Genomic DNA, 24,345 nt, shown 5'->3' on the forward strand with positions numbered 1-24,345 from the left:
CCTGCTCCCACCCAGTCTCTCTCTAAAGTAAATAAATCTCCAAACAGTAATGTAGCAGTTAGCTCTAGCTGCATAACAAACAAGCCTAAACTTTAGTGGCTTAAAACAACAACCATTTCTTATTGTTCATGAGTCTTTGGCTGGCTGATAGGTTCTGCTGACCTGAGCGTGGGGGCTTCATTCATGCATCCATAGCCGAGTCAGCTAGATGGATTTGCTGATCTTGGCTGGGCTCTCATTTGCTTAAGGTCTTGCCTGGGACACTGAGGCTAACTAGTCTCTGCTCCAGACTGGCCCAGGATTGTTCACATGGCAGAGTCCAGGTTCCAAGAGTGAGGGAAAATGTTAAAGGCTTCTTGGGGCCTAGACTTGGAACTGGTACAATGTCACTTCTGCTGCATTCTCCTGTCACTAAAGCAAGTCATGTGGCCTGCTCAGATTTAAAGGAATGGTGAAATAGATTCTGTCTCTTGGTGCGAGAAGCTGCAAAATCCTATTGCAAAGCCTGTGGATACAGGAAGAGGTGAGAATTGAGGCCATTTCTGTCCCAGGCAGAGCAGCAGCCTTGGGGACACATGTGGGAGACATCAGGGCATTTGGAGGAGGGTGACTGGTCCTGGGAGCCTGTGACTCAGGAGAGAGATGGGGAGGTGAGAGCCTTGAATGCCAGGCTGAGGAACTCTGTCCTGGGAAGTTGGGAAACCATTGCGGGCTGTGAGCTGGGGAGGAGCAGGGCCAGTGCTGGCTGTAGAAAGTCTCCCTGGGGGTCAAGTTGGGAGCAGACTAGAGGACAGAGACTGGGAGCTGGGAGGCCAGGAAGGAGGCTTGGTGCTGGTCCAGGTGGCAGGAGATGAGGCCTAAGCTGGGGCTGGGGTGTGAGGGGATGAAAAAGAGGGACAGGAGGGATGGAGCTGGGGGCTGATAGGCTGTTGTGGGTATGGGGGAAGAGGACAGTGTTAGGGGTTAAGTCCTGGTGACTGTGGGAATATTGGGGAAACAAGTTGAGTTCACTGGGGAGCATGATGAGCATGAGAGGTCTCAGGGACAGGCAATGGGAACCAGCCCCAGATGGTCATGAAAGAAGGTGTTCTCATCCCAGGGCCTGGCCAGGGGTCCAGAGGTTCATGGGAGATGTAGTTTGGGGTCTCTGGGGAGACCTTCCAGAGGTGGATGGATACACCAGTCTGAGCTCCTCCTCCACCGTTATACAGATGGAGAAACTGAGGCTCAGAAGGTATTCATGACCTGCTCAAAGTCACCCTGGGAGCAAGGATCTGTAGCTGAAGGAGCCTCCCCCACCACATCCCTTTCCACGGCTCAAGCCCTCCCACTTCCCCCAGCCCGTGCCTGCCTCTCAGCACACCTGAGGCTGCTGAGCACTGCCCATCGCTAGGGGCCCCATCACATGGACTTTACCCCGGGTGTGATGGTCCTTGCAGGAGAGGGTAGATGAGCCGGGACCACAGATGGGGAAATTTGGGAGAGGGGAGGGAAAGGCTTTGAGGGGACAGGAGGTGAGGATGGCTCCGGTATCTGACCTGCAGATCTAGGAGGAGCACAGGGGAGGAGGAGCGGGTTGGGGAGAAGGCGCTGAGCCAGGCGGGGAATGTGAGGGGTGTGCGGGGTCTGGTGGTTGGCCGACGCTGGGGGCCCATCCAGGCTGGAGCCCAGGAGACAGATGTAGCAGATTTAGCAGGCTGCTGATGGGTGTGGAGACCTGGGGTGCAGATGAGCTTGTCCAGAGAAAGGGTGTGTGTGTGAGAGGGGAGAAGGAGCTGGCATGGCTGAGGGGGGAGCTCTGGGCTTCCAAAGTGTCCCCCACACACGTAGGGACAGTGGAGAAGGGAGCTGAGAGGGAAGGGACAGGCCAGGTCAGGTGGGAGAGCACAGGCTTGAGCTGGGGGCTCAGGCTGGAGGATAGAGAGGAGGGGACAGGACAGAGTTCAGGGGGCAATGGGACAGGCTGGGCAAGGATAATGCCCCATATCTGACCTGGGTACTGGTGGTCAGTGAGTCAGTTCCCTGAGAGGAGGACTGGGGGCACACAGTGGGGTATGGAGAACTGGTACAGACATGGAGACACTTTCAGGAGCATCGGGCATCTTGATACAAGTCAAGGACTAGATGCCCTGGAGTCGGGAGCCTGGGAGCCATGTCTGACCTGAGTAGACTATGGGAGCCACTTGGGGGTGGGAAAGAGGGAAGAGGCCACTCTGAAAACAGGACAGCAGCCACTGGACAAGGCTGAAGGGACAGAACCCCATGTAAGCACCTCTCCTGATTGTCTCCTTCACGCCCCTCTCCAGGGAGCGCATCCTCTCCGGCAAGCTGGTGCGCAGAGCTGAGAAGCGCCTTAAGGAGGTGGTGCTCCAGGTGGAGGAGGAGCGGAGGGTGGCTGACCAGCTCCGGGACCAGGTGAGCAGCCAACGTCTCTGGGGAGCACTGTGGGGGATGGTCTCCATGCTATCTTTGTAGGCTGTGAGTTCCCATCGTGAGAGGCCATGTGCGGCCACCATCCTGGGGCTTGGTACATCAGCAGAGAGCTGGAATCAGTGACTTTGTGATCTGTAGATTGTGGAATCTAGGACAGGTCCTGGTGGGGAGCTGAGACAGCTAAGGAGAAGGAAGAAAAACCCTCCCCAGAGGCTAGGCCGGGGCTAAAATCATAACGTGTAATGTTTACAAAATGCCTTCTATGTGCCAGGCACTGTGTGAAAGACATAACGTGTAGTAAGTACATTTAGTTCTTATCAGAACCCTATAAGGCAGGTACTATCCTTTTCCCTCTTATTCAGGTGAGAAAGATGAAGCACAGAAAGGTGAAGTAACTTGTTCAAATTACTTAGCTCATAAGAGATGGAGTCTGGGTTCAAACCCCAGGACTCTGGAGGCAAAGTCTGTGCTCTTAATTATTTATTGAGCAGCAACTGTGCCCCCAAGTACTGTACCATGTGGTTTAAAAACAAAAACAAAAACAAAATCGTGTCTGCATTCTTTCTCCTGCCCCAATGCACAGGTGGGAAAACGGGAAACTTTAAAAGGGGACACAGTTTGTACCAAAGTCACACGGTTAATAGAGACAGAGCCTGCATCAGATCCCAGGTCTCTCTGACTATAGACAGAGTCACCGTGCCCTTAAAAGCTCAGCTGCGGCTTATTCACCCTGCATTCCACAATTATCGGGCACCCAGTACTATATTTGGCATTGGAGATATGGCTGTGAACAAGACAGAGAAGGTCCCCCCGTTCACAGAGCTCACATTTGTAGCATAGGAAAAGGAAGACACCTATAAACAAGGAAAGATGAGGACAGATTGTGACAGTGGCTATGAAGGAACAGGAGAATGAAGAGAGAAGATGTGGAGGATTAGGGAATACTCCCTAGATTGGGGGTGAGGGAGTGGTGTCAGGAAGACCTCTCTAAGGAGGTGTCATATGAATTGAGAACTGAGGGGAGAGAAAGAACCAGGCAGAGGGAGCAGCAGGTGCAAAGGCCTTGGGGTGTGGAAATAAGTCTGGTGAGTTTAGAGCAAAAAGCAGAGCAGTGTGACTGGAGAGAAGAATGGGGAAGGGAGTTTGAGTGATAAGAAATGAGGCCAGAGGGGTTGGTGGGAGTCAGATCACACGTGTCCCCTCCCTGGAGACAGAGATGGCAGGGTTTGGGGAGGGTCTTGATGAAAATGGTCTGGCCAATGGGTTTATGGGAAGAAGACCCTGCAGGGCCTGGAACGCCGGACTGAGGGGCTGGGACCTTGTCCCAGCGCCACTAGGGAGCCATGGGAGGGCTTTGAGCAGAGGAGAGATGGGGTCAGCTCTGGGCATAGAAAGACCAAGTGAGGGACAGCCTCACATTTGAAGCTGGGATGGAGGCTGGCAAGAGGATCTAGAACAAAGCATGAACAGAAGGCAAGGCACAGGGTGTGGGGTGTGGGGCAGGAGGGATGGGCCTCTGGGGGCCAAGGGAGTGAGTGAGGACGTCACCTGGAGACTCAACCCAGCCCTCTGCTCCCACCAAGCTGGAGAAGGGCAACCTTCGGGTGAAGCAGCTGAAGCGGCAGCTGGAAGAGGCTGAGGAGGAGGCGTCCCGGGCTCAGTCAGTCCGCCGGAGGCTGCAGCACGAGCTGGAAGATGTCACAGAAGCCTCAGAGTCCATGAACCGCGAGTTGAACACGCTGAGGAACCGGCTCCGGTACGGCCAGCTGCGCATGCGCACCCTCGCTCCATAGGCCCCGCCCCCCAGCTCTCTCTGCCGCCCTCTTTTAACCTCTATCTCTTGGTTTTCCCTTCTCCCTGCAGACGCGGCCCCCTCACCTTCACCACCCGCACCGTGCGCCAGGTCTTCCGACTGGAGGAGGGCGTGGTCTCAGAAGAGGAGGCCGAGGAGGCGGAGCCTGGGGCTGGGCCGCCACCCCAGGAGCCTGATGGGCCGCCGGTGTCCCAGCCCCAGTGACCCCATCCTGTCTCCAGCCATGGCTCCTCCCTCCCTGGCCCCTCGATGCTCCAGTCCCAGGAACCCTCCCTCCGGCTTCTTGCACTTTGGAAATGGTGCCGCCCTCTGGCACTGCAGCGCTTACCAACCCCATGGTGGGGGGGCGGGGGCGCTGAGACCTCCTGTGAACTCCTACTAAACACAGAGGAGCAGACGAGCAGGGAGACGAGGACTGGGGCTTTCGCTGGGAAGGAGATCGAGGTGTAGTTGGCAAGCTGTGGTCCCGAAGGGCTCCCCTCTATCCTTAATTGTTAATGATCTTTATTAGCAAGGGAGCATGGCTCCCCTGCCCTGCGAAGCTAGGGTTCCCTTCCCCCGCTCCCTCTCTTCCTCTCTCCACTTAGCCCCTGACCCCTGAACTTCTGATCGACAACAGCCTGAGCCCCAGGTCTCCACCAGCCTTTGACCCTTGCAGAGGGGCGGGATAAGGGGACCCCTCTCTCCCCACCTCCCCCCCCCCCCCCCCCCATGCTCTGCCCTCCTTTCTGGTTGCTCTTGTGTGATCACAATTCGGTTGGATTTTCCTGCGGGGGCTGGAGGAGGCCCCATATCCTCCCAGCGTCCAGGCTCTCGCAGAAATAAACTCCAACCCCAACTGGACCTCCATGGGGCTGTAGTGTATTCCTGCTCAGGGATCTCTGATGGGGCAGCAGGTGGGGCAGTCTGCTGGTTCGAATCACAGCTGACCAGTATTGGGAGCCTCCGGGGTACCGGCATTTAATGTGGAAAAACTCATTTCAGCCTCCTTCCCAGGTATTCCCTCCATTATACAGGTGGGGAAACAGACTGAGCTGTGCTGTCCCTTGCTCCAAGCCTCCCAGTAAGTGGCAGAAGGGATGCTGCACTCTGGCTGACCCTCAAGTCTTTGCAAAACAGTGACAGAGTGACTGTTGAGCCACCTGTTGAGTAGTGATCCTTTGTTTAACTGAACATGGGCTAAACGTGGGACGCTCGTCTCAACCTTCAACACAACCACTAGAGGTAGGGATTCCATTGCTTTCCAGCACCTAGAATAGTGCCTGGCATTTAGTTGGAATTCATGTATTTGCTGAATGAATAGATCACCCCCTCCTGCCCTGTTAGAGTGGTAGAAACAAGCCCAAGAGTTGAGAGACTTGCCCAAGAACACACAGCTACCAAGGAGTTGAACCCACACAGTCTGGCTTGAGAGTGGGCAATATGGAGCATGTGACCCTTGGCCCCTAACCTCTTACTGGAGACCTAGCTCCACTCCTCTCCTAGGGTTGTCACCCTCACCTCAGAGCTCCTATTACCAGGTGCCCTCACAGTTTCAAGTTAGGGGTGTGGATCCCCATTTTTACCATCAGGGAGACTGAGGCAGTCACTTCTTCCCCCCCCCCCACCCCCAGTCAACCCCCAGAAAAGTCACAAGCTGAGAGCCAGCGACCAAGGGGATGTCTGGACCCCCTAAAGTGCACACCCTTGCTACTTTAATATGACCCCTGTTCTTGAAGACCCAACTCCTCTGCTCCCAAAACTCCCACCCTGGCCCAGATCCGGAGACCTTCCCAGCAAACAGGTTGCAACTTTTAAATGAAAAGGAAACTTTTATTTTGGTGGGAAGTGAGAGGGTGGGTGGGAAGGGGGCATGACACTTTTTCTTTGGGGAGGGCAGGTGACATGCGGCAGCTTCTGCATTGGGCGGTTCATGCACCCAGGGTGGGCGTGGGGGAGACTTGGGGGAGGGGCCATACCGACCCCTCCCTCCCTGCCCTGGGGGTGGGCTGAGAAGACCCGCCATTAGCACCAGAGTTGGACGATTTGCAGACCTCCCCTCCCCACACTGACTCCGGACACCCGCCCCCATCCCTGAGAGCGCCCCCTCGCCACTCCTCCCACCTCCCACTGCGACAGGCCAGGCCCGCCCCGCCCACATTTGAGTGAGAGAATCTTATTGCTGTGTGTGTGATGGGGAGGAGGAGCCGCTGAACTCAGGAAGACCCCCGCCGTTCGTTCCTCCCCAATCGCCCCGCCCCCCGCCCCGTGTCCGTGCGTTCGCGGAGCGCAGGAGGGGCGCGACATGCGTGTGGGGAGCGCGTCATGCAGCGCATGCGTATAGTTGCAGGCACCCTGGCGGCCGGGGAGAAAAGGGGAGCGGGACTTGGAAGTTGTCCCTTTAGCGCTCTCTCTTCCTCCCCGAATCCCACACTGTTGACTTGGGGGATGGGGGCGGTGGTGAAGGACGTGAGTCACGTTCTGTAAAGGGTTATGATTGTGATTATTTTTAAAAGCTGAACTAAAAAGCTGGGTACGTGTGGCAGATTGGCGAGCAGGGGGGAGACGTTGGGAAGAGGTCTGTACCCTTTGGAAAAATCCTCACCCCCTTTCCCCGCACTGTTCGGCTTCCGTGAGGGTCAGGGGAATCTGGGGGCTTTTTTTTTTTTTTTTTTTTAAAGAAGTTAAACCCTTTGGCAACGTAATCAGTCCCCACCCCCATACCCTGGTGTCTGGAGTCCCTAGCCCTTTGCCTCGCCCCACCCCGCTCCCACCAGAACCTGCCCCACCCCTCACCCCTGATTCGTCAGGGTTTAGGGTCCGAGGGAAGGATGGGGGGGGGACTCAAAATGCCCCTTGCATAGGAATCGTTGCATCAAGAATCGTGCTCAGTGACACCCCCCCAACCCTCGGGTGGGTGGGGGGTTCCTGAGGCCGTGGGAGCAGAGGGAGGAAGGTTGCTAATTCCGTGGGCCTCCAGCTCCAAAAGGGGGGGGGTCCCCTCTAAGGATTCTGGGACCGGTGTGGTCTCTGGGCTTGGGGGAGGTAGCGCATCCTTGAGCCAGGATGGGATATGACAAATGATCTTCCACCCGCGAACATGGCAGGACGAGGAATGCCGGGGAAGGGCGGGCTGGGATCCCAGCCCCGGTAGGTTTGTCGTTTCCCAAGCTTCTGATGTTCCAGTATCCCTTGACGGGGGCACAGCCTCTGCTGTAAGTGGAAACACTCTACCCTAAAGAAACGGTGTCTGGGCCAGGCAGCAGTATCTGGACTTACCGGCTTCTGTGCAAGATGCCATAACGGACAAAACTTTTTAGATTAAGTGTCGTTGTACTGCCTAAAACCTTAGCACATCACCAGGGGTACAAATACAACCCTCTGGGAAACACTGATGTCCATTAAGAGGGTCCCTTTGGGGCACCATTTAAGGAGAGGGGCTCTTGGAAGAGGCAGGGCTAGGCATAAGAAAGGGGATGCCCGGGGGAAGGCTGGTTCCCTGGAATTGCGGACAGGTTGAGCCTATCTTGGAAATTCTAGCATCGGGAGAACCTGAGGTGGATGTCTGATGTCAGGGATTTGGGGATATGTGGAGGGGGGGAGGCCTGAGGATTTGGTGGCGTCCAAGAAATGTCCAAGTGGGAAGGACTTGGAGCATCCCAGAGGCTGAAAGGGAACCGAAGGGCTGGGTCAAGTCTTGGAGGTTTGAGGTGCTGGGATGCAGTCCAGGCAATGGGTGGGGAGGGGCTTGGGGGGCAGCATCTGTATGCAGAGGTTAAGTCCCAGGACCCTGTGGGGATTTAGGGGATGCGGGGTGCCAGGGTTGGTCTCAGGAATTCTGGGTGCAGGTCTCATGTCCTGGTAATCTGGAGGGGGTGTTGGGGAATTTTGTGTGCTCGGGCCAGATCCTCCCAGAAATTCTGAGATGGGAGGTCTGAGTCCATGCAGCAAGAATAGAGGCGAGCAGATCCCTTGGTGGGGGAGGGGGTCTGGGGAGGGATGAAAGGGTCACATCCACCAGAGGGATCCTCCTAAAGGCTGAGGGAGCAGCTGTCCACAGCACAGCCCTGTGCCTCTGCTTCTACCATCTGAGCTCAGCTCGTTTTGGGGGCTTTAGTGACTGTTCCTCCTTCCCGCACACTGTTGCTAATATATATATTTTTTACATCAATGTGATGGGTTGCCCTCCTGGGGTGAAGGGTAGGAGGCTAGGATACCCACCCGTGGCTTAAAGGCCAGCCCGACTCCCTTGAGGTCCCCGCCCCCTTCCCAGAATGCCCCTTCCCTCATTCGCGTGGCATGCAGCCCCTGGCGGCTTATTGCTGAGGTGGAGTTGGGGGCGGGGTCCAGGTTGAGAGAGGCATGCAGAGTAGGGGAGAGGCGCCCCAAAATGTAATTGGCATAATTTGGACGTATTTACAGGAGTTTATGGGAGCGGGAAGTCCTATGGCTCATGGAGACCTGAGAAGGCTTTATTTGGGAGTGGGGGAGTGGAGAGTTGGGGGGGCTGGACTTTGGCTCCTCCCCCTCCATCCTGGGAGCCCAGGTGGGGGTGAGGGGTCCGGGGGTGTCTGCTGGCGTCGTCGTCTCGGTTGCATATTATTAATGACTTTTTGATTTTTTTTTTAAAAAAAACCCTTTCCCCCACCCCCCACCCCCAGCTCCTTTGACCTTCTTCCCTGTCACCCCCGAGTCCCCCCACGGGGGGGAGGGGAGCGCTAGAGGATGGAGGGCAGGGTTGGGGGAGCGCGGCGGGCGGCCCTGGGAGAACCAGGGGGAGTGGCAAGGGGCGCCAGGCGCAGGGACACCCCGCTCAGGCCCGCGATGCTGCTCAGGCTGCGGGATTTCTCGTAACCTGGGGGGGGGGGGGTCAGAAACACGGGAGGAAGCATGGAGATGGGGGTGCAGGGAAAGGGTCCAACAGGGAAGCAGGGGAGAAACGGCCAGAAGGGATAAGAGACGGAGAAAGAAAGAGAGAGAGGCAGAGAGACAGAAAGAGGTTAAGCAGAGGGTCAGGGATAGAGACGGTGAGGGAGACAGAGGGGATGAGAGACGAGACAGTCAGACACCAAGACATAACAAGACAGATGGCAGAGGCAGAGAGATGGACAGAGGCGGACCAAGGAGATGGAGAGAGGTGAACAAATTGGACAGTCAGTCGGCATCAAGGAGAAAGGTTCAGACATGGGGAAGGGGGAGAGACCCAGGGTTAGGAGGCAGGGTGGCGCCCGCCCACCGAGCCTCCCTCCCCCCAACCCCACCGCAGCCCGCCCCCCACCTCCCCTCCCCCTCCCCCGTTGGCCCCCTTATCTGAGGCAAAAAGGTGGGGGGGCAGCAAGGCGGATGGTGGGCAGCACGGGCATGGGGAGGGAGCTCGGGCATGGGGAGGGAGCTCGGTGGAATGCATGTAGGGGGAGCAGCCGGTGGGAGGGCTCAGGTGGGGGCTGACCTAGTTGTGGGGAAAAGGGGGAAAGGCTGGAGATGGGGCTGTGAGGGGGAGCAAGGAGGTAAAGCTGGCAGTGCCCCCGGAGGGGCTAGAGAGCAGTCTGAGAGGGGCAAGGCTCACCTGAAGGTTGTAAAGGGGTATCTTTAAAGGGTCATGAAGTCTTGAGGTGGAAACCTTCTGATGGGAAAGTTCTAACAATGTCTTGATAGCCAAAGGGGTCTAAGATTGGGGAGTATGTGTGTGGTTTCTTGAAAGCTTGGGAAGATATGAGTTCTGCCAGTGTCTGCGGGAAGTTCTAGTGCAGATTCTCTAGGCGATGCCAAGAGGTCTGTCTGGATAAGGGCATCTTGGCCAGAGGAGAGGGGGCCTGGGGGGTGGGGGTTGGAAGCCCAGCATCTTGGGGACACCCCCTCCCAGCCATTCCCAATTGCTAACCTGGGGGGAAGGGGCAGGGGGGGACCGAGGGTCTCGCGAGGTCTCAGGCGGTGACAAGAGCTGGGGACAGAAATACACAGAGTCACGGTGGGGGGAGGGTGGTCAGGGGGAACCCCCCAACACAGCCTCACTGTTGGGGGGACGGAGAAACGCCGGAATCTCTTCTTCCTCTCTGGTGTTTTCCGGGGGAAGGGGAGCAGTGAAATGGGGGCGGCCAAAGACATCAAATATGGAAGGAGCTTCCGGGGTGGCTGGGGGGGGGTGGGGAGGGTGGGGAGGAGGACCAAGGAAGGGAGGTGGGGGGAGGGTTGGGGAAGAAGGGGGAACAGGTGTCAGGTGTTGGACTCAGGAGGCTGGTGTGAGAAGAAGAAGGGAAGGGTCATGGGGTGGGCAAGGGGCGGGCCAGGGGGAATGGTCTTGGGAGAAGGAGTGGGGGGACAGTAGTGGAAGGGGGGGTCACCCAGGAAGGACAGAGAGAAAGGGAGGAGCTTGGGAGTGCAGGAATAGGGAGGGATCCAGGACCCAGGGGCAGAGAACTCAGTCAGCCCCATCAGCTCCAGCCATTATTTGAGTTCAGTGAATGGATTTTGGCATCAGAGGCAAGAGCAGCGGAGACCTCCACCCACCCACCCCCACTCCACCCTCCCTTCCATTCCCAAATCCTCCACACTCCCTCTGCCCCTCAATTCTCTGGGGGCCCATCTAGACCTGGGGGGGGGGCAAAGGGTGGAAGGGGACTGGGTGCAAGCAGGGGGAGGGATGAGGTGGGAGCAGGGAAGGGGGGAATGAGATGAAAATGGAGGATGAATTGGGGCAGATGGAGGGATGGAATGAGGAGAGCCACAGTCCCTCCTGGACTAGGAGCCTGGAAGCCTGGGTTCTCATCCCTGTCTGCTCTGTGGATGGGGTTGTTCATGGCCCCCCTGAACTTCTGTGAAACAAGGGGCTTGAGACAAGGGTGTCCCTGCAGGCTCCCCAAGTCCCACGACAGCATCTTCCTAGGCTGCAGACAGGGACTCTTTGGGCTATATCTCTGTATTTCTAAAGAAGGCTCCACAGATGGTTGCTGACGGATTAAGTGACAGATAGGTCAAGTGCCTTCAGGCAGCTTCCTGTCACTTTGAAGATCAAATCCAGCCTCTCACAAAAACCCCTCATGATCCTCCCCCCCCATACTCTGCCTGACACCCCCCTCCCCTCAGCTACTCAGTTTCAGCCACACTTCCCTCCTTGCTCTTCCTTTGACAAACCAAGCTCATCCCACCTCAGTATCCCCTGGAACTTTGCACTTGCTGTTCCTTCTGCCCCACTGGCCCTTTTTACCGTTCAGGTTTCTGTGTTACCTCCTCAAAAAGGCCTTTGCAGAACCCCCCCATCTGAAGTGGCCAGAGTAAGCATCTTGTTCGTTTGTTTGATTTTCTGCTTCCTCTGATCAGGAGGTGGCAAACTTTTCCTGCAAAGGGCTAATTCCTAAATATTTTCAGCTCTGTGGGCCACACGTTCTCCGTGGCAACTCTTCCACTCTACTGTTGTAGCACGACAGTGGCTGTGTTCCAATAAAGCTTTATTTACAAAACAGCTTGCTGGCAGACCTGGCCCAGGGGCTGAAGTGTGTTAACCCGTGCTGAAACGTGTACGCTCTGTGATGGCAGATTCTTGCTTTGGGCACTGCCAAATCTCCAGTGCCTGGAACTGTGCCCTCAGTAATTAGCTGCTCGATGGATGGATAGATGGATGGATGGATGGAGGGAGGGAAGCAAGCTCTATGTGTTAAGTTAGGGTTGCTATGAAGACTGCAGAATATGTGTTCACTTCCTGGCATGAGATAAATGCTAGACTGTGTTTGCTGAAAGATTCATCTACTACGTCGCCACTCTGTCCCCCACGTCTCCTCACTGCCAGTCCCCCAGCCTTGTCCCTCCCGAGCCCACCCGGATCCCTGACTCCCTCTACCTTGTCCCTTCCTCTCCATCCCTGTGCACAACCCTGAGCTGGGCCCAGGTGGCATCCTCCCCCTGGACCTTCATCCCAGCCTGTGACCTCCAGCCTCCTGACCTCCAATCCATCCGCACGCAGCCCAGGAGCTGACCTGCGCTCCGCGGGGCCCTAAACAAGGTCCTGGCCCTTCAGCCCAGCCAGGCTTTCCTGCCTGTCTGCCTGCCAGTCCCCAGTCTCCTCAGCTTTGCTTGTGCTGGTCCCTCCGGCCGCTACCCTCTAATGGGATCACTTCTTCACTTGAGGTCAGGCTAACTCCAGACATCAGTTCCTTCAGGAAGCCTTCCCCGTCACTTCCCTCCTACCCGGGGGAGTTTCGAGTGTTCCTCATACTGCGCATCCCTGTGCTGCCTCCACTTCCAGAGATCACCTCAAATAGGGACTTTCTAGGTCGGTGTCTGTCTCTCCCATCAGACTGGGAGCTCCTCTGGGGGCGGGGGGATGGTCTTCTGCCCTGCTGATTCCCTGTGCCTAGCACCGCTCCAGGAACGTGCGGGTACTCTGTAAGCGCTGGCCAGTTCACAAGCCACTGGGTGAGTGACGGAGTCTTCCTCACCCCGGCGTGCACCCAGAAGTGTCCTGGGTGTGTACCCTGTTTTCTTAATTGAATAATAATAATAATAAAACACCCAGGGGGAGGCAGGGAGAGAGATGTGGATGGGGGTGAGGATGGGGGGTCAGTCGTGAGGGCAGGGAAGGGAGGTCAGGCACATGGTGGGGAGGGCTGGGTTAGTTCTGGGGGGTTAGTGAGGGGCAGGGCAAGTCCTGGGCAGGTGGGTGTGGGGTCAGTGTCGTGGCTGCAGGTTAATTGGATGGAGCTGTTCAGTGAGGGGACGGGAGTCTCAGTCAGTGGGGGCTGCATGTTCTCAGAGGGGTTAGTCAGGAGGGAGGTAGGGATCAAAGAGTGGGGGCTACTTACCCCGGGGGGAGGGGATTCGTCCGCTAGGGGGATATCCAGGCTGCAGCGTTGGCGTTGAGGTCGGGCAAGAAGCTTGGGGGACCTGGCTTACGCCAGTCTGGGGGGGGCAGTGGGGGAGCACCAATGGCTGGGGGTGGGGGAAGAGGCCAGAGGGTCCAGGGTGGGGGGGGGAGATGGAGATGGAATAAAGACAGGTGAAGGGTCAGTGGTGAGGAAATTTGGGGGGGGGGGTCTGGGAGGAAGGGAATTTGGGGCCAGGGGATGGGTCAAGGGAAGTCCAGCACCTCCTCCCCCATCTCCCTCTCCCCCCTCCCCTGAGGGAGGGAGAGAGAGAGAGGGAGGGTCCCAGGGGGCCGGTGGAGGGCACCTCACCTTTCCGGATGGAGCCATCAGGGGAAGGGGCATAGTCGGTGAGGAGGAAGCAGGCTCGGTCCCGGCTATAGCGTCCTCGGCTCCCGGGGGTGATGGGGCTCTTGTCTTCCGGGGACATGGCGGGCTGGTCGATGGCTGGGCAGTCCTCGTGGGCAAGCGCAGCTGCGGCAGGGTCCCCGTTGGGGCGTGGATCTGCACCAGGGGGTCAAACAGAGACACAAAGGAGGTGTGGGAACTCAAGGTGGGGGTGAGATTAGCAAGGAGGGTGTTGGAGAATGTTGGGTGCTGGAAGTAGATGATTGAGGGGCAGGGGGTCTCAAGGAGGCGACAGGAGGGGTGCACAATTGGAAGCAGGGTGTCAGGGCGTGTGCCTGGTGGGTTGAGGGAGCAGGTCATTGGGGGAGGGTGTTGAGTACTGGGAAGGATAACAGGGAGACGGAAGGGTGGTTAGGCGTGGGTGTAAAGGGAGGGCGTTGAGCGGTAGGAAGCGGTGGTCGGGCCAGGTGTTGGGTGTTGGGAAGGGCAGGACTGGGGTGGGGTGTTGGGCACTTGGAGGGTGGTTGGGAAGCGAGCTGGGTGCTGGGAAAGAGGCTGGGTTAGAGTGCTGGGTGGGCAGTTGGTTGAAGTGAACTAAGTAGGGCAGGACTAGGGTGCAGTGTTGGGTTGGTAGGGTGCATGGCTTGGGATGGGTTTGGAAGGATGGCTGGGGGATCTAGGGGGTTGGGAGGGAGTTGTTTAGGGAGGGTGTTGGGTGCTGGAAAGGGCACAGTGGGGAAGGGTTGGGAAGGTGACAGAGGGAGGGGGAGGTGGGGGTCCCCCAGGCTCTGACTTAAGCTATTTTTAATTGGTGTGAAACTGGGTCAGTGGCTGAGGGAGCAAGATGAGGGCTGGGTGGCCCAGCTCCCTTTCTTGACCTACTTAAGTCACGGGGGTGGGGCCCACCAGCCTCTCCCTGCCCCGGACTGCCGCCCCCAATCATCGCCTCAGAGACGCAGACTCTCTGGGGGGGGGGGGCGCAACACTCGGTCAACTTTCTTCTCCCTCATCTCCTTCGCTTCACCTCTTTATCTCGGCAGCCTCTCTGTGAGTCTCTCAGACCCCTCTTCGGCTGCTCTCAGAGCCAGAGATGGGGCCCTGGGACCCGAGTCACAGTCATGTGGCCGGTCGCCCTCTGGGCCTATCTTCCTGGCCTCTATCTGCCTTTGGGTTTTTAAGTCTTGTCTCCTCTCTTGGGATGCGAAGGATTCGGACAAAGCGGACAATCCGCAGGAGGCCCAGCACGTCTTTAGCAGCCTTGGAGCTGAGGCCTGAGAGTCCCACCTCGAGATAGAAGGGCAAGATGGCCACACAGTCGAACCTGAACTCTCTGCCACTGACCGCCCCCCGCCCCCCCACTGCTCCCTCCATCTGTCCTCTCTCTCCTGCTCTCAGGGACAATCGCTTGGTTTCTGACTGTCGCTTTTAGACGCTCTTCTCAGGGTCATGGCTGGAAGACTCAGAGACTGCAGCTGTCCCTTGGCCAGGTTTCCGGCCGGCCTGTGACTCCCCCTCACCGGAGGCTGATTACTCTGCCTCCCTGGTCCCCCGGAATATCTTGGCTGTCCCCGGAATATCTGTCTCTCCCCAAACTGTCTCTCACACAGAATCTGTTTCTGTGCCTTTTCACTGACCTCAGCAACAGCCGTTTGCTCTTCCCTCTCCCCTGTCGTGCCCCCCCCATCTCTCTTAACCTCAGCAGTGACCTCCTGCCCCCTCGAAACCTCTCCGCCTCCTCCCACGGGTCTCTGCCTGTGCTCCCCCCACCCACCCCTCATGCACCCTTCTCACCTGCCCGGTTGATCTCAATGACTTCCTCCTGAGCCAATGGGCAAGGCTCCCCAGGGGCTGGCAGAGGAGGCAGCCCCATGATCCCGAGCCCACCCGCTCCCCCCCTGAGCAGCCCGGGGTGCGTGTGGGGGCCCGGTGGGTAGGCCCCAGCCACAGTCACCCCCACGGAAGGTGGGGTGATGGGGGGCGGGGGGCTGATGCCACCGCTGCCGTGGTGGGGGTGGTGCGGGGGGGGCGGGGGAGGGTCGGGCTTGCAGTAGTTTGGAGAGCCGGGCTGTGGGGGGCGGGGGATATGTTTGTTCTTCTTCTTGGGCAGCTTCTGCTTGGCCATGGCCAGCGAATAGTACATGCCAAAGTTGTTGACAATGACGGGCACGGGCATGGCGATGGTGAGCACCCCCGCCAGGGCACACAGTGCCCCGACCAGCATCCCCGACCACGTCTTGGGGTACATGTCTCCGTAGCCCAGGGTCGTCATGGTGACCACGGCCCACCAGAAGCCGATGGGGATGTTCTTGAAGTAGGTGTGGTTGGAGCCCAGGATGTCATCAGGGTCAGCGCCGATGCGCTCCGCGTAGTAGATCATGGTAGCGAAGATGAGCACGCCCAGCGCCAGGAAGATGATGAGCAGCAGGAACTCGTTGGTACTGGCACGGAGTGTGTGGCCCAGCACGCGCAGCCCCACAAAGTGGCGCGTGAGCTTGAAGATGCGAAGGATTCGGACAAAGCGGACAACCCGCAGGAAGCCCAGCACGTCTTTAGCAGCCTTGGAGCTGAGGCCTGAGAGGCCCACCTCGAGATAGAAGGGCAAGATGGCCACACAGTCGATGATGTTGAGGCTGCTCTTGAGAAATTCCACCTTGTCGGGGCAGAAGGTGATGCGCATGAGGAACTCGAAGGTGAACCAGACCACACACACGCCCTCCACATAGGTCAGGAAGGGCTCCGTCTCCACCTCCACATTGGTGATGTTCTCTGGTGGAGCCCCGGGGATTGGGGAGGCCTGTGTCACCGTCTTGTTGCTGATGTGGATGAAGCCTTCATGGGTCTCCAGGCAGAAGGTGGTTATGGAGATGAGGATGAAGAAGAGGGAGGCGAAGGCTACATACTGTGAGGCAGGGTAGGAGAGAGAGGGCAAAAGGTGACCCAGGCATCTGGTCAACCAGCCATATCCACAAGACCCTCCCAGTGGCCCCTCTTCCCAGCCCCCCAAGCCCCGAGAAATCCCAGGCCTCCATCACAGCCTGCATCCTGCTGTCCCCTCTAACGCTGAAAAAAGGGAGGGAAAGGAGGAGGCAGCTCTCCCCAGCTTGGGATAGGAGCTGGCTCCAGCAGTGGAAACAGATGGGCAACTGTTTTCATGGAAACAGCAATTTCTGGTCCTTTACTCTGTCTCCCAGACCACTTCCCCATACCCTGTGTCCCATCTCAGGACTCCCCAGCAGGGTCCAGATTCTGGGGGGGAGGGATGGGGTGGGGTGGGGTGGGGTGAGACCAAGATCACTCACCCTCTGTGTATCAGAGGCTTTGGAGCTCGGCTTGGAGCCAAGGGAAGGAGAAGGGAGAAGGTGGGTAGGGAGGCAGAATCCCCGATATGGTTAAGAAAACCTGGATTTGAATCCAGCTTTTCCTGTGCCTAATTTGGGCAAGGAGATTAAGCTTTCCACACCTCAGTGTTTTTTTTGTTTTGTTTTGTTTTGTTTTTACCAGATTATTATGAGGATTATATGAGTATACAAAAGTCCTGGCTCCAGAAACAGTGCTTACTGAGTCTGGAACTCAGTAAGAAAGTCTGAGCTCCTATTAGGGTATGTGGGCATCAGTTAGTTGTGGGCAAGGTCGAGGCCTTCAGAGAGGAGCCAGGGTTTTAAGGACCCTGGTTCCAATGTCCGGCCTCAGAGAAGGGAGAAAGCTGGGTGTCACCCTCACCCAGAGAGGACAGTAAATGGCTGGAACCACAGAGGGGTATTAGGGCCATAAATAGGAAAAGAAGTGAAGGGTGAAGTCTGCAAAAATTGAAAAGAATAGAAGGAAGGAGGGTTAGGGTTTCAGGCTCTGGAGAGGAAGGGAGGGGGGGGGGGCCTAAGCGTCAGGGGAGATGGTGGAGCTAGGGCCACAGAGGTGAGGACGCTTTAGCCAAAAGTGCAGAGAAGGGGGTGGGGCACACATGGATTATTTCAGGATGGGGAGGACCAGAGTCCTGCACGCAATGGTGTGGATTTTGAAGAAAACCTTGAGGAGCAGAGGGGGATGCAGTCAAGATCTTAGAGAAGGAAGGAGACAGAGCTGGCCCCTGGAGGTGACAGTGGGCTTTATCAAATAGGTAGAGAGGAGAAGAAAAGAGTGGGGTTAGTGCCTTGCAGGAAGGAGATGGGTGTTAACGCAAAGAGGGGGCTTTAGTCAGTTGGGTAGAGGAGGAAGGACGGCCTGGGTAGCTTGAGTTTTAATCAGGGATGCAGAGAAAAGCGGGGGCCCAGGGTCCGACTGCAGACAGGACCCCAGACCTTGGGGTGGGCTGGGGGCCTGCACAGCCCCCAGCCACTCTCCTTCCTCCACAGGGCTGGGGGGCGGGGTCTAGGCTTGGGAAGGCTCAACTTTAATCTGAAGCGCAGAGCAGAGAGGGCCCTGGACCTTGGGGTGGGCTGGGGTCAGCGCCGGCCCTCTCTTCCCCGTCCCCCTCCTCGTTTCTCCGCAGTGGTTTAATAAGAGGCCGGAGGCCGCCGCACAGCGCATGCCCGGTGCTCCTCCGCCCCCTCCGAGCCGGGTGCGCGGCGCAGGCTGCGGCACCGCAGTGGGGGCGGGCCGGCCGGGCCGGGGGGCGGGGCGCGCGGCGGCCAGCACCGCGGCCAGCTCCCCCGCCGCAGTGCGCAGCCTCCGCGGCTGAGAGCGTTCTTAACCCCTTCCGGGCCGGAGCAGAGCAAGGAGGGCGCAGCCGCAGTGCCGCCGCTTCACCTCGGGAGTTTAACCCAGGAGTTTAACTCCTTCCCTCCCAGGGCAAGGAAGAAAAGACGGGCACACCCGTCGCAGTGCACAGCTGTAGAGGCTGGACAGCGTCGGGACCGGTTTAACCCCTTGCCCCGAGGTGATTCAAAAGCAGAAGGGGCAGGAGGGCAAGGAGTCCCTGTAAGAAGGAAAGGAAAAATTACGGGGAAGGGAGCGAGGATGAGGTAGGGCCGTACTCTCCACGTTGCACTGGCAACTCCAACTCTGTCAAGCTCTCTCACTTGTAGGCTGGAAAGTACTTGGCAAGCCGACACTCAAAACCATTTGTGGAGTAAGTGAGTGACAAGCCCCCCTCCCCCGTAACTGTCCCGAACCTCTCTTCTCACCTCAGCACCCTTCAATGGGGTTACGAGAGAAGGGCGCCCCAGGCCATGGGGGAGGGGGCCACTCAGAGGCCTGAGGGGGCATTTAGGGCCAAGTCCCTTCGAAACCTCGTCCTCCCCACCTCCCCCCACCCAGCCCCAAATCTCGCCAACTCAGCGCTTCCTGGGACCAAACTTTATGCGGTGCCTCTGGGCTCCCCCCCCCCCCTTCGCTCCCTCCCCTGGCGCGAATGCGGCACTGCGGCTCCGCGTCCTTCCCGGCCCAGGACACGGCACGGTGGGGGGAGGGGGGCGGACCGGTTCCTCCGGGTGTTTGGGTCCCCGGGAGGCTGGGGGGGGGGGGCCGGAGTTGTTCCTCTTTCCCCTCCTTTCTGATCCCCCATTTTGAACTGTCCCCCTCTTTCAACACAGGGAGGAAGTTAGTAGGAGGAAGAGGTTCAAGGGAGAACAAAGGGGGAGGGTAGCTATTTAACCTAGGAAGTTAGAGATGTTTGAAGGAAGTTTTGGGGGGAAGATGAAGGGAGCTTTGGGGAAAATCTGGCATTTCAAGGGAGATAAGGCTAGAGTGTGTGCGCTCTGGTTCACTTTGGGGGTAGGTTTGGATGGTGGGAGGGCGGGGAGCTTGGGAAAGAGGGAGTGAGCAGGGTGGGGTAGCGGCCAGTGGAAAGATACCAAGGCAGAGTGGAAAGAATTGGAAGCTACTTTGGGAAGGAAGTTTTGGGACAGATAAATGGGGGGTGGGGGGGGAGGAGTCCCAAAGACTGAGGTTCATTAAAGTTCTGGAACAGGAGGAAAAGTCAGTTGATTGACTTGGAAAAGGACTGGGAGGCTCTGGATGGGGGATCCCAGAGATAAAGAGTGGGAAGGGAGAAGAAGCTGGGAGAATCTGTGGATGAAGAAGGCATATGGGAGCTTCTGGAGAGGAAAGACATATTATGGGGGCTCAAGACTCTTCTGGAGACACTGAGGAGGAGTGTGAAAGGCTTGGGGGAAGTCTGGAGCTTTATAGGGAAAGTCCTTGGGATGGGAGTTGGCGTGGAAGATGCAGGAAGCTATGTGAACACAGAGACACAGAGGGGACTGGATAGGGTCCCAGGAGGGAAGGCTCCCCAAGACTCCGTGTTGCAGTAGGGGGAGGGGGAAAGTGTGCTAGCCAGAGCAAGTGGTTTGGGGATTCACAGGGGTCCAGGAGGCTCTGAGATTGAGGCGGAGTCTTCTAAGACTTTAAGAGCAGAAGTGGGGTTCAAAAATAGCCAGAAGACTCAAACTTGGAGAGAGGGGGAGGTGCAGGGAGAGAGGCATAGGGAGATAGAATCAGGGAGGTGTTGGGAGAACCCAAGGGACTGAGGGTTGGAGAGGGGGCTTCCGAGGAGCTGCAGGGGGTCAGGGAAAGGAGGGGACAGTGTTCACAGGGTCTGGGACGCTGAAGGTTAAGAAGGGAGGTCTTCTGAGGGTCTGGGGATGGTCCAAGAAACTGAGGGTTGCAGAGGGGTTCTCTAGGGATCTGAGGGGTAACCAAGAGAGGTGAAAAGGATTCACAGGGGCTCAGAAGACTCGGGACTGGAGAAAGTTCTTCTGAGGGTCTCAGAGGAGTCCAGGAATGGGGGTAGTGAGGTTGTTCAGAAAAGCCCAGGAGATTCACAGTCGGGGCAGAAGTTTCTAAGAGTGTTGGGTAGCCTAGGGAAGCCGGGTGGGGTTTGGAGGGATCTGGGGGATTCTGAAGGTTGCGGAAGCGTCTTCTGAGGATCTGGGGATGGCAGGGAGAGGGGGTGTGTTCAGAAAAGTACAGGAGACTCGGGGTTGGAGAAAGAGGCTTCTTGTCTAGAAGAGCCTGGGAGGCCCAGAGACCAGGAAGGCCAGGAGGGGCTGGGACGGGCCAAGGGATTCTGAGGGTTAGGATGGGGCACTCCTGAGGGGCGGGGATCTGGAGGAAATGGGGGAGGGATGGGGGCTCCGAGAGCGCGCTCACCCTGGCGGCCCGCGACGAGTAGGGGTCCTCGAAGAGCGCCCACACACGGGGCTGCCAGCGGCGCCACCACGTGCCGCCCGCGCCGCCCGCGCCCCCTGGCGGCCCCCCGGCGCCGCCGCCCGCGTCCTGGAAGCAGAGGCGCTTGAGCTCGCCGCCCGCGCCGTCCAAGCCGCCGCCGCCCGCACCCGCCTCGTCGTCCAGGCCCGCGTCGTGGGCGCCGGCGGCGTTGGCGGCGTTGGCTGCGCCCGCTGGGTCCGGAGCCTCGAAGGAGTCGAGCGCCTCTTCGGCGTCGCGGTGCTGCCGGTAGGTCATCCAGCAGCAGGCCTCCACGTCGGTCTCGTCGATGCCCCAGAAGCCGAGCTCCTCCTCGAAAAGCGGCCCGCACACGTCGGCCGGACAGTGCAGCTTGCCTGTGCGGTAGTAGTTGAGCACGTAGGCGAAGACTCCCGGGTGCCGGTCAAAGAAGAACTCGTCAGCGCCGGGATCGTAGTCGAAGCGCGCCGCCGCCTCGGGCTCCGTCAGGCCGGCCAGCCGCGTCCCCGGCAGGGTGCGCAGCGTCGAGCGGTACGTCTCATGGCGCACGCCGCCCACGTTGATCACGATCTTGCCGCTGTCGCCACCGCCGCCGCCGTGCCGCCCCATGGCCGCCGCCGGCAGCCCGGGGCATGGCTCGGCGCGCCGGCCCCCGGGCCCGCGAGGTGCCGGGGGGCCCGCCGAGGACGCGGCGGGGCCGGGCTGCGCAGACTGCTGCTGCTGCAGCGGCGGCGGGGACGGCGGCGGGGGCAGCGGCGGCGGGGACTCGGGCGGCTGCGGCGGTGGCGCCGGCTGCTGCTTGCTGGCCCCCTGGCGCCCGCGGAAGGACGAGACGCAGACTGAGCTCAGCATTGGACGGGGGGCGGGGCGGGAGGGGCGGGGCGTGGGGGGCGGGGCCGCAGGGGGAGAGGCAGACAGGATTGGGTGGAGGAGGCGACTAGTGGAGGGGGCGGGGCCGCGGTAGGGGAGGAACAGAACTGATTGGTCTGGGGGAGGTAGGGCGGGGCTGAGGCCGCTAGAAGGTCGGGGACTCCGCACGGCCGAGCTGGACCGGGCGGGGCTGCAGGTGAAGCACACCGATTGGATCTTTCCGAGAGAAGGGGCGGGCGGAGCGAGGTGTTAAGGGGGCGGGACCGGCAACTAACGCTGCGGGGCTGGGCCGCACCGGGAAAACGGGGGAGGTGGGACTAGATATGAGATCTGATTGAACTGAAAAAAGGAGCGGGTGCCGCAGAGGAAAGGGACACATCCAAACTATTTAAAGATTTCTGACTGGCATGGGGGAGACGGTCCTGATTGGACAGAGAAAGGACCTAAAGAGCTGGCAAGCAGGACCGGGTGGGGAGGGGCGGATGGAGACAGTCGGCTTGGGTCCCTAACTTTGCTTTGTCGCGCGGCAGGGCGGACCTTAAGAGGCAGGGCCTGAGAACGAAAGAGTCCTAATTGGGCTGGGAGAGTGAGGGGGCGAGACTGAACGAGGGGCGGGAACTGGAAATGGAGTGTAGGGAGTACTTTCGCGCGAAGAGCACTAGGCTGGACCGACAGGAGGAATAGGGACTGAGACCCAGTGAGGAGGAGCGGACATAAGTGAAGCCTGGAAACCTGAGAGCGTCTGGCTAGGACTAAGAAAGGGGGCGAAGTAAGGAAGGGGAGGGGGAGGGGCAGGGGCTGCAAGTTTGGCCTGGTTAGACAGGGCTGGGCCGGGAGAATGAGTGTCAGAATGGATGGAACGGGACTGAGGAAGGTGGGTGGGGTCTACGAATGGTAGAAAGCCTCTTGAAGGCCCTGTGGGAAGGCAAGACTAAGGGAGGAGTCGGGTTCTAAGAGGCTTGAAAGCAACCAGGCTAGGCGGGGGTGGGGCAGGGTTCAGAGTAGAGAACGGATAATGGGTCCGCTACGGGAAAGGTGAGACCTGCAGGGTACAAAGCTACTGCGCTGGTTGGAAGGGTGGGACCCGGAATGGGGAATCTTGGGGGTCAGAGAACCTGGGAGAGAGTCATAAGAGTCAGTGGGGCTTCAGAGGGCGGTACAAGAATTTCCAACTGGTGATGAAAAAGGGACCAAGTCTACACAACAGCGGACTGCAGACTGGAGAACCAAGGGATGGATGAGGACTGGTGAAGAGGGAGCCTTAAGGGCGTAGGAGGGGAGAAACCGAAGCGCCGGGAAGGCTAGGCTAGGCTGAGGAAATAAGCGGGGCCAATGAGAAATGGGGCGGGGCTAGGTGTCCAGGAGTCCCGGCGGGAGGGGAGAGAAGGAGGGTTGGGGCGGGGCTAGCTGAGGGGCGTGTCCGGCCCCGCCCCCTGGCTGGCCAGACGCCGGGTGGCAGGGCGCAGGCGCTGGGGCGGGGCCAAGCGGCTGCTGCCGGGGCTGCGGCGGGAGGAGGTGGTGCCTGCGGGAGCGAAGGGGGCGGGTCAGGGGCTGCGGGCTTCCTCCCGCGGCACTATCCCTGGCCCGCCGCCTCCCTCTGCAGGTGCGGCGGCTGGTTCGTATCGCCTACCCACCCACCCCCGCTCCCGTTTCTGTGTCTCTCGATGTCTTTCTCTCCCCTTTCTCTGAGTATTTGTCCCGTCGTCTCTGCCCTCATCACTCTGAGACTCTGGCCCCTCTTTTCTAAGCCTCTACCCTCCCTCTGGGTCTCTGTCCCATTGTTCTCTGAATGTGTCCCCCTCCCTCTGAGTCTTTGCCCCCATCCTCTCCCCCAACTGTGTCTCTGTCCCCCCACCCCAGTCTCTTTCTCCTGGTCTCTGTACCTTTTCTTCAGGGATTTGCCTCTCTCTCTGGGCCTCTGTCCCCTCCCGGTCTCTGTCCCTCCTCTTTGTGTCTCTGTCCTCCACTCCTCCTCCCCCGCTCCCGCCTCGCCAGTCTGTCCCCTCTCTGGGTCGCTGTCCCCCTTGCTCTAGGCCCCTGTCTCCCTCTCCCTGGGTCTCTGTCCCCTCCAGCCCTCTGTCCCTCTTCTTTGTGCCTCTGTCCTCCACTCCCCTCTCCCAATCTGTACGCCCCACCCCAGTCTCTGCCCATTCATCTGCGTTTCTGTCCCCCTTGCTCATGTTCTCTGACAACCTCCCTCCTAGTGTCTTTTTTCCCTCCTCCACAACTTTCCCTCTTCTGTAAGTGCCCTTTCTTTCTGCCCTTTTTCTCTCTGTCCCCCTATTCAGGTCTCTATCCTTGCTCCCTGTGTCTCTTTCCTCTATATCCTCTTCCCCCCTCTGAGTCTCTGTCCCCACTTCTTTGGGACTTTGTCCCGCTGTCCTTTGGTCTTTGACCCCCCCCCCATCACCCCCTCTAACCCCCATCCTGGCCAGGACTCCACGCTGCGTCACTGCGGAGAGAGTTGCAGAAGTGGGGCCTGTCCTGCAGACCAGGGAGGTAGTTTCCCTCACCCCCAGACCCTGGGCTCCCCCACTGCCCCCAATTCAGTATCCTTAATCCAGTATTCTTGGGCAGTCCTGAAGCCCCTGATGGGACCCAGGAAGGCAGAGAAAAGACATCGGAGCTCCCCACTCCTCTCTGCCCTGAATTCTGGTGTATCCCCAGGCAGAAGCAGTGAATTTGAGGTGAGGGACTGGACTCAGGTTGAGGCTTGGGTTGAGTGAGGTTTCTGAGCAAGTCGGGAGTCGGGGTGGAGGCTGGAGCAGGGGTTGGGTAGGCCCGAGGGGTGGGAGTAGGGGCTAGAATAAGAACCTAAATCAGCCATGCTCCCTTATATCCTCTCCCCTCCCCCCAACTCCACTTTTCTCTTCTGCTTTTGACAGCAGCCGGGCACGGGATCAAGTGACCAAATCAGCGTTTTTGCAG

At 58.7% G+C, this 24,345-nt stretch overlaps 2 protein-coding genes across 6 annotated transcripts in view; one reads left to right on the plus strand and one right to left on the minus strand.

Moving 5' to 3' along the window:
- The window catches only part of MYH14 (myosin heavy chain 14), an 85,587-nt gene extending 80,204 nt beyond the window's left edge, over positions 1–5,383 (plus strand). For all 4 annotated transcript variants that reach the window (XM_034986971.1, XM_034986968.1, XM_034986970.1 and 1 more), the window contains 3 exons: positions 2,307–2,415; positions 4,017–4,189; positions 4,297–5,383. In XM_034986971.1, coding sequence (XP_034842862.1) covers positions 2,307–2,415; positions 4,017–4,189; positions 4,297–4,450 — 436 coding nt within the window. In that variant the 3' untranslated portion in view covers positions 4,451–5,383. The remainder of the gene's footprint in view (positions 1–2,306; positions 2,416–4,016; positions 4,190–4,296) is intronic.
- A 1,659-nt stretch (positions 5,384–7,042) lies between these two features.
- Positions 7,043–21,399, minus strand: KCNC3 (potassium voltage-gated channel subfamily C member 3). 2 transcript variants are annotated; one of them, XR_004675958.1, is made up of 6 exons: positions 20,515–21,399; positions 15,220–16,327; positions 13,393–13,584; positions 13,021–13,147; positions 10,107–10,166; positions 7,043–9,080 (listed from the first exon to the last, which is right to left on the minus strand). XR_004675958.1 is itself a non-coding variant. In XM_034986987.1 (5 exons), the coding sequence occupies exons 1-4, from the start codon at positions 21,397–21,399 to the stop codon at positions 13,044–13,046; spliced, it is 2,289 nt and encodes a 762-aa protein (XP_034842878.1). In that variant the 3' UTR covers positions 9,570–10,166; positions 13,021–13,043. The 2 variants fall into 2 exon arrangements, 1 of the variants encoding a protein (XP_034842878.1); XM_034986987.1 differs by lacking the exon at positions 7,043–9,080 and having other exon boundaries at positions 9,570–10,166.
- Positions 21,400–24,345: the final 2,946 nt, after the last annotated feature.

Source organism: Mirounga leonina, unplaced genomic scaffold (genome assembly GCF_011800145.1).
Source record: "Mirounga leonina isolate KUSES-001 unplaced genomic scaffold, KU_Mleo_1.0 Mir_376, whole genome shotgun sequence".
Lineage (NCBI taxonomy): Eukaryota > Metazoa > Chordata > Mammalia > Carnivora > Phocidae > Mirounga > Mirounga leonina.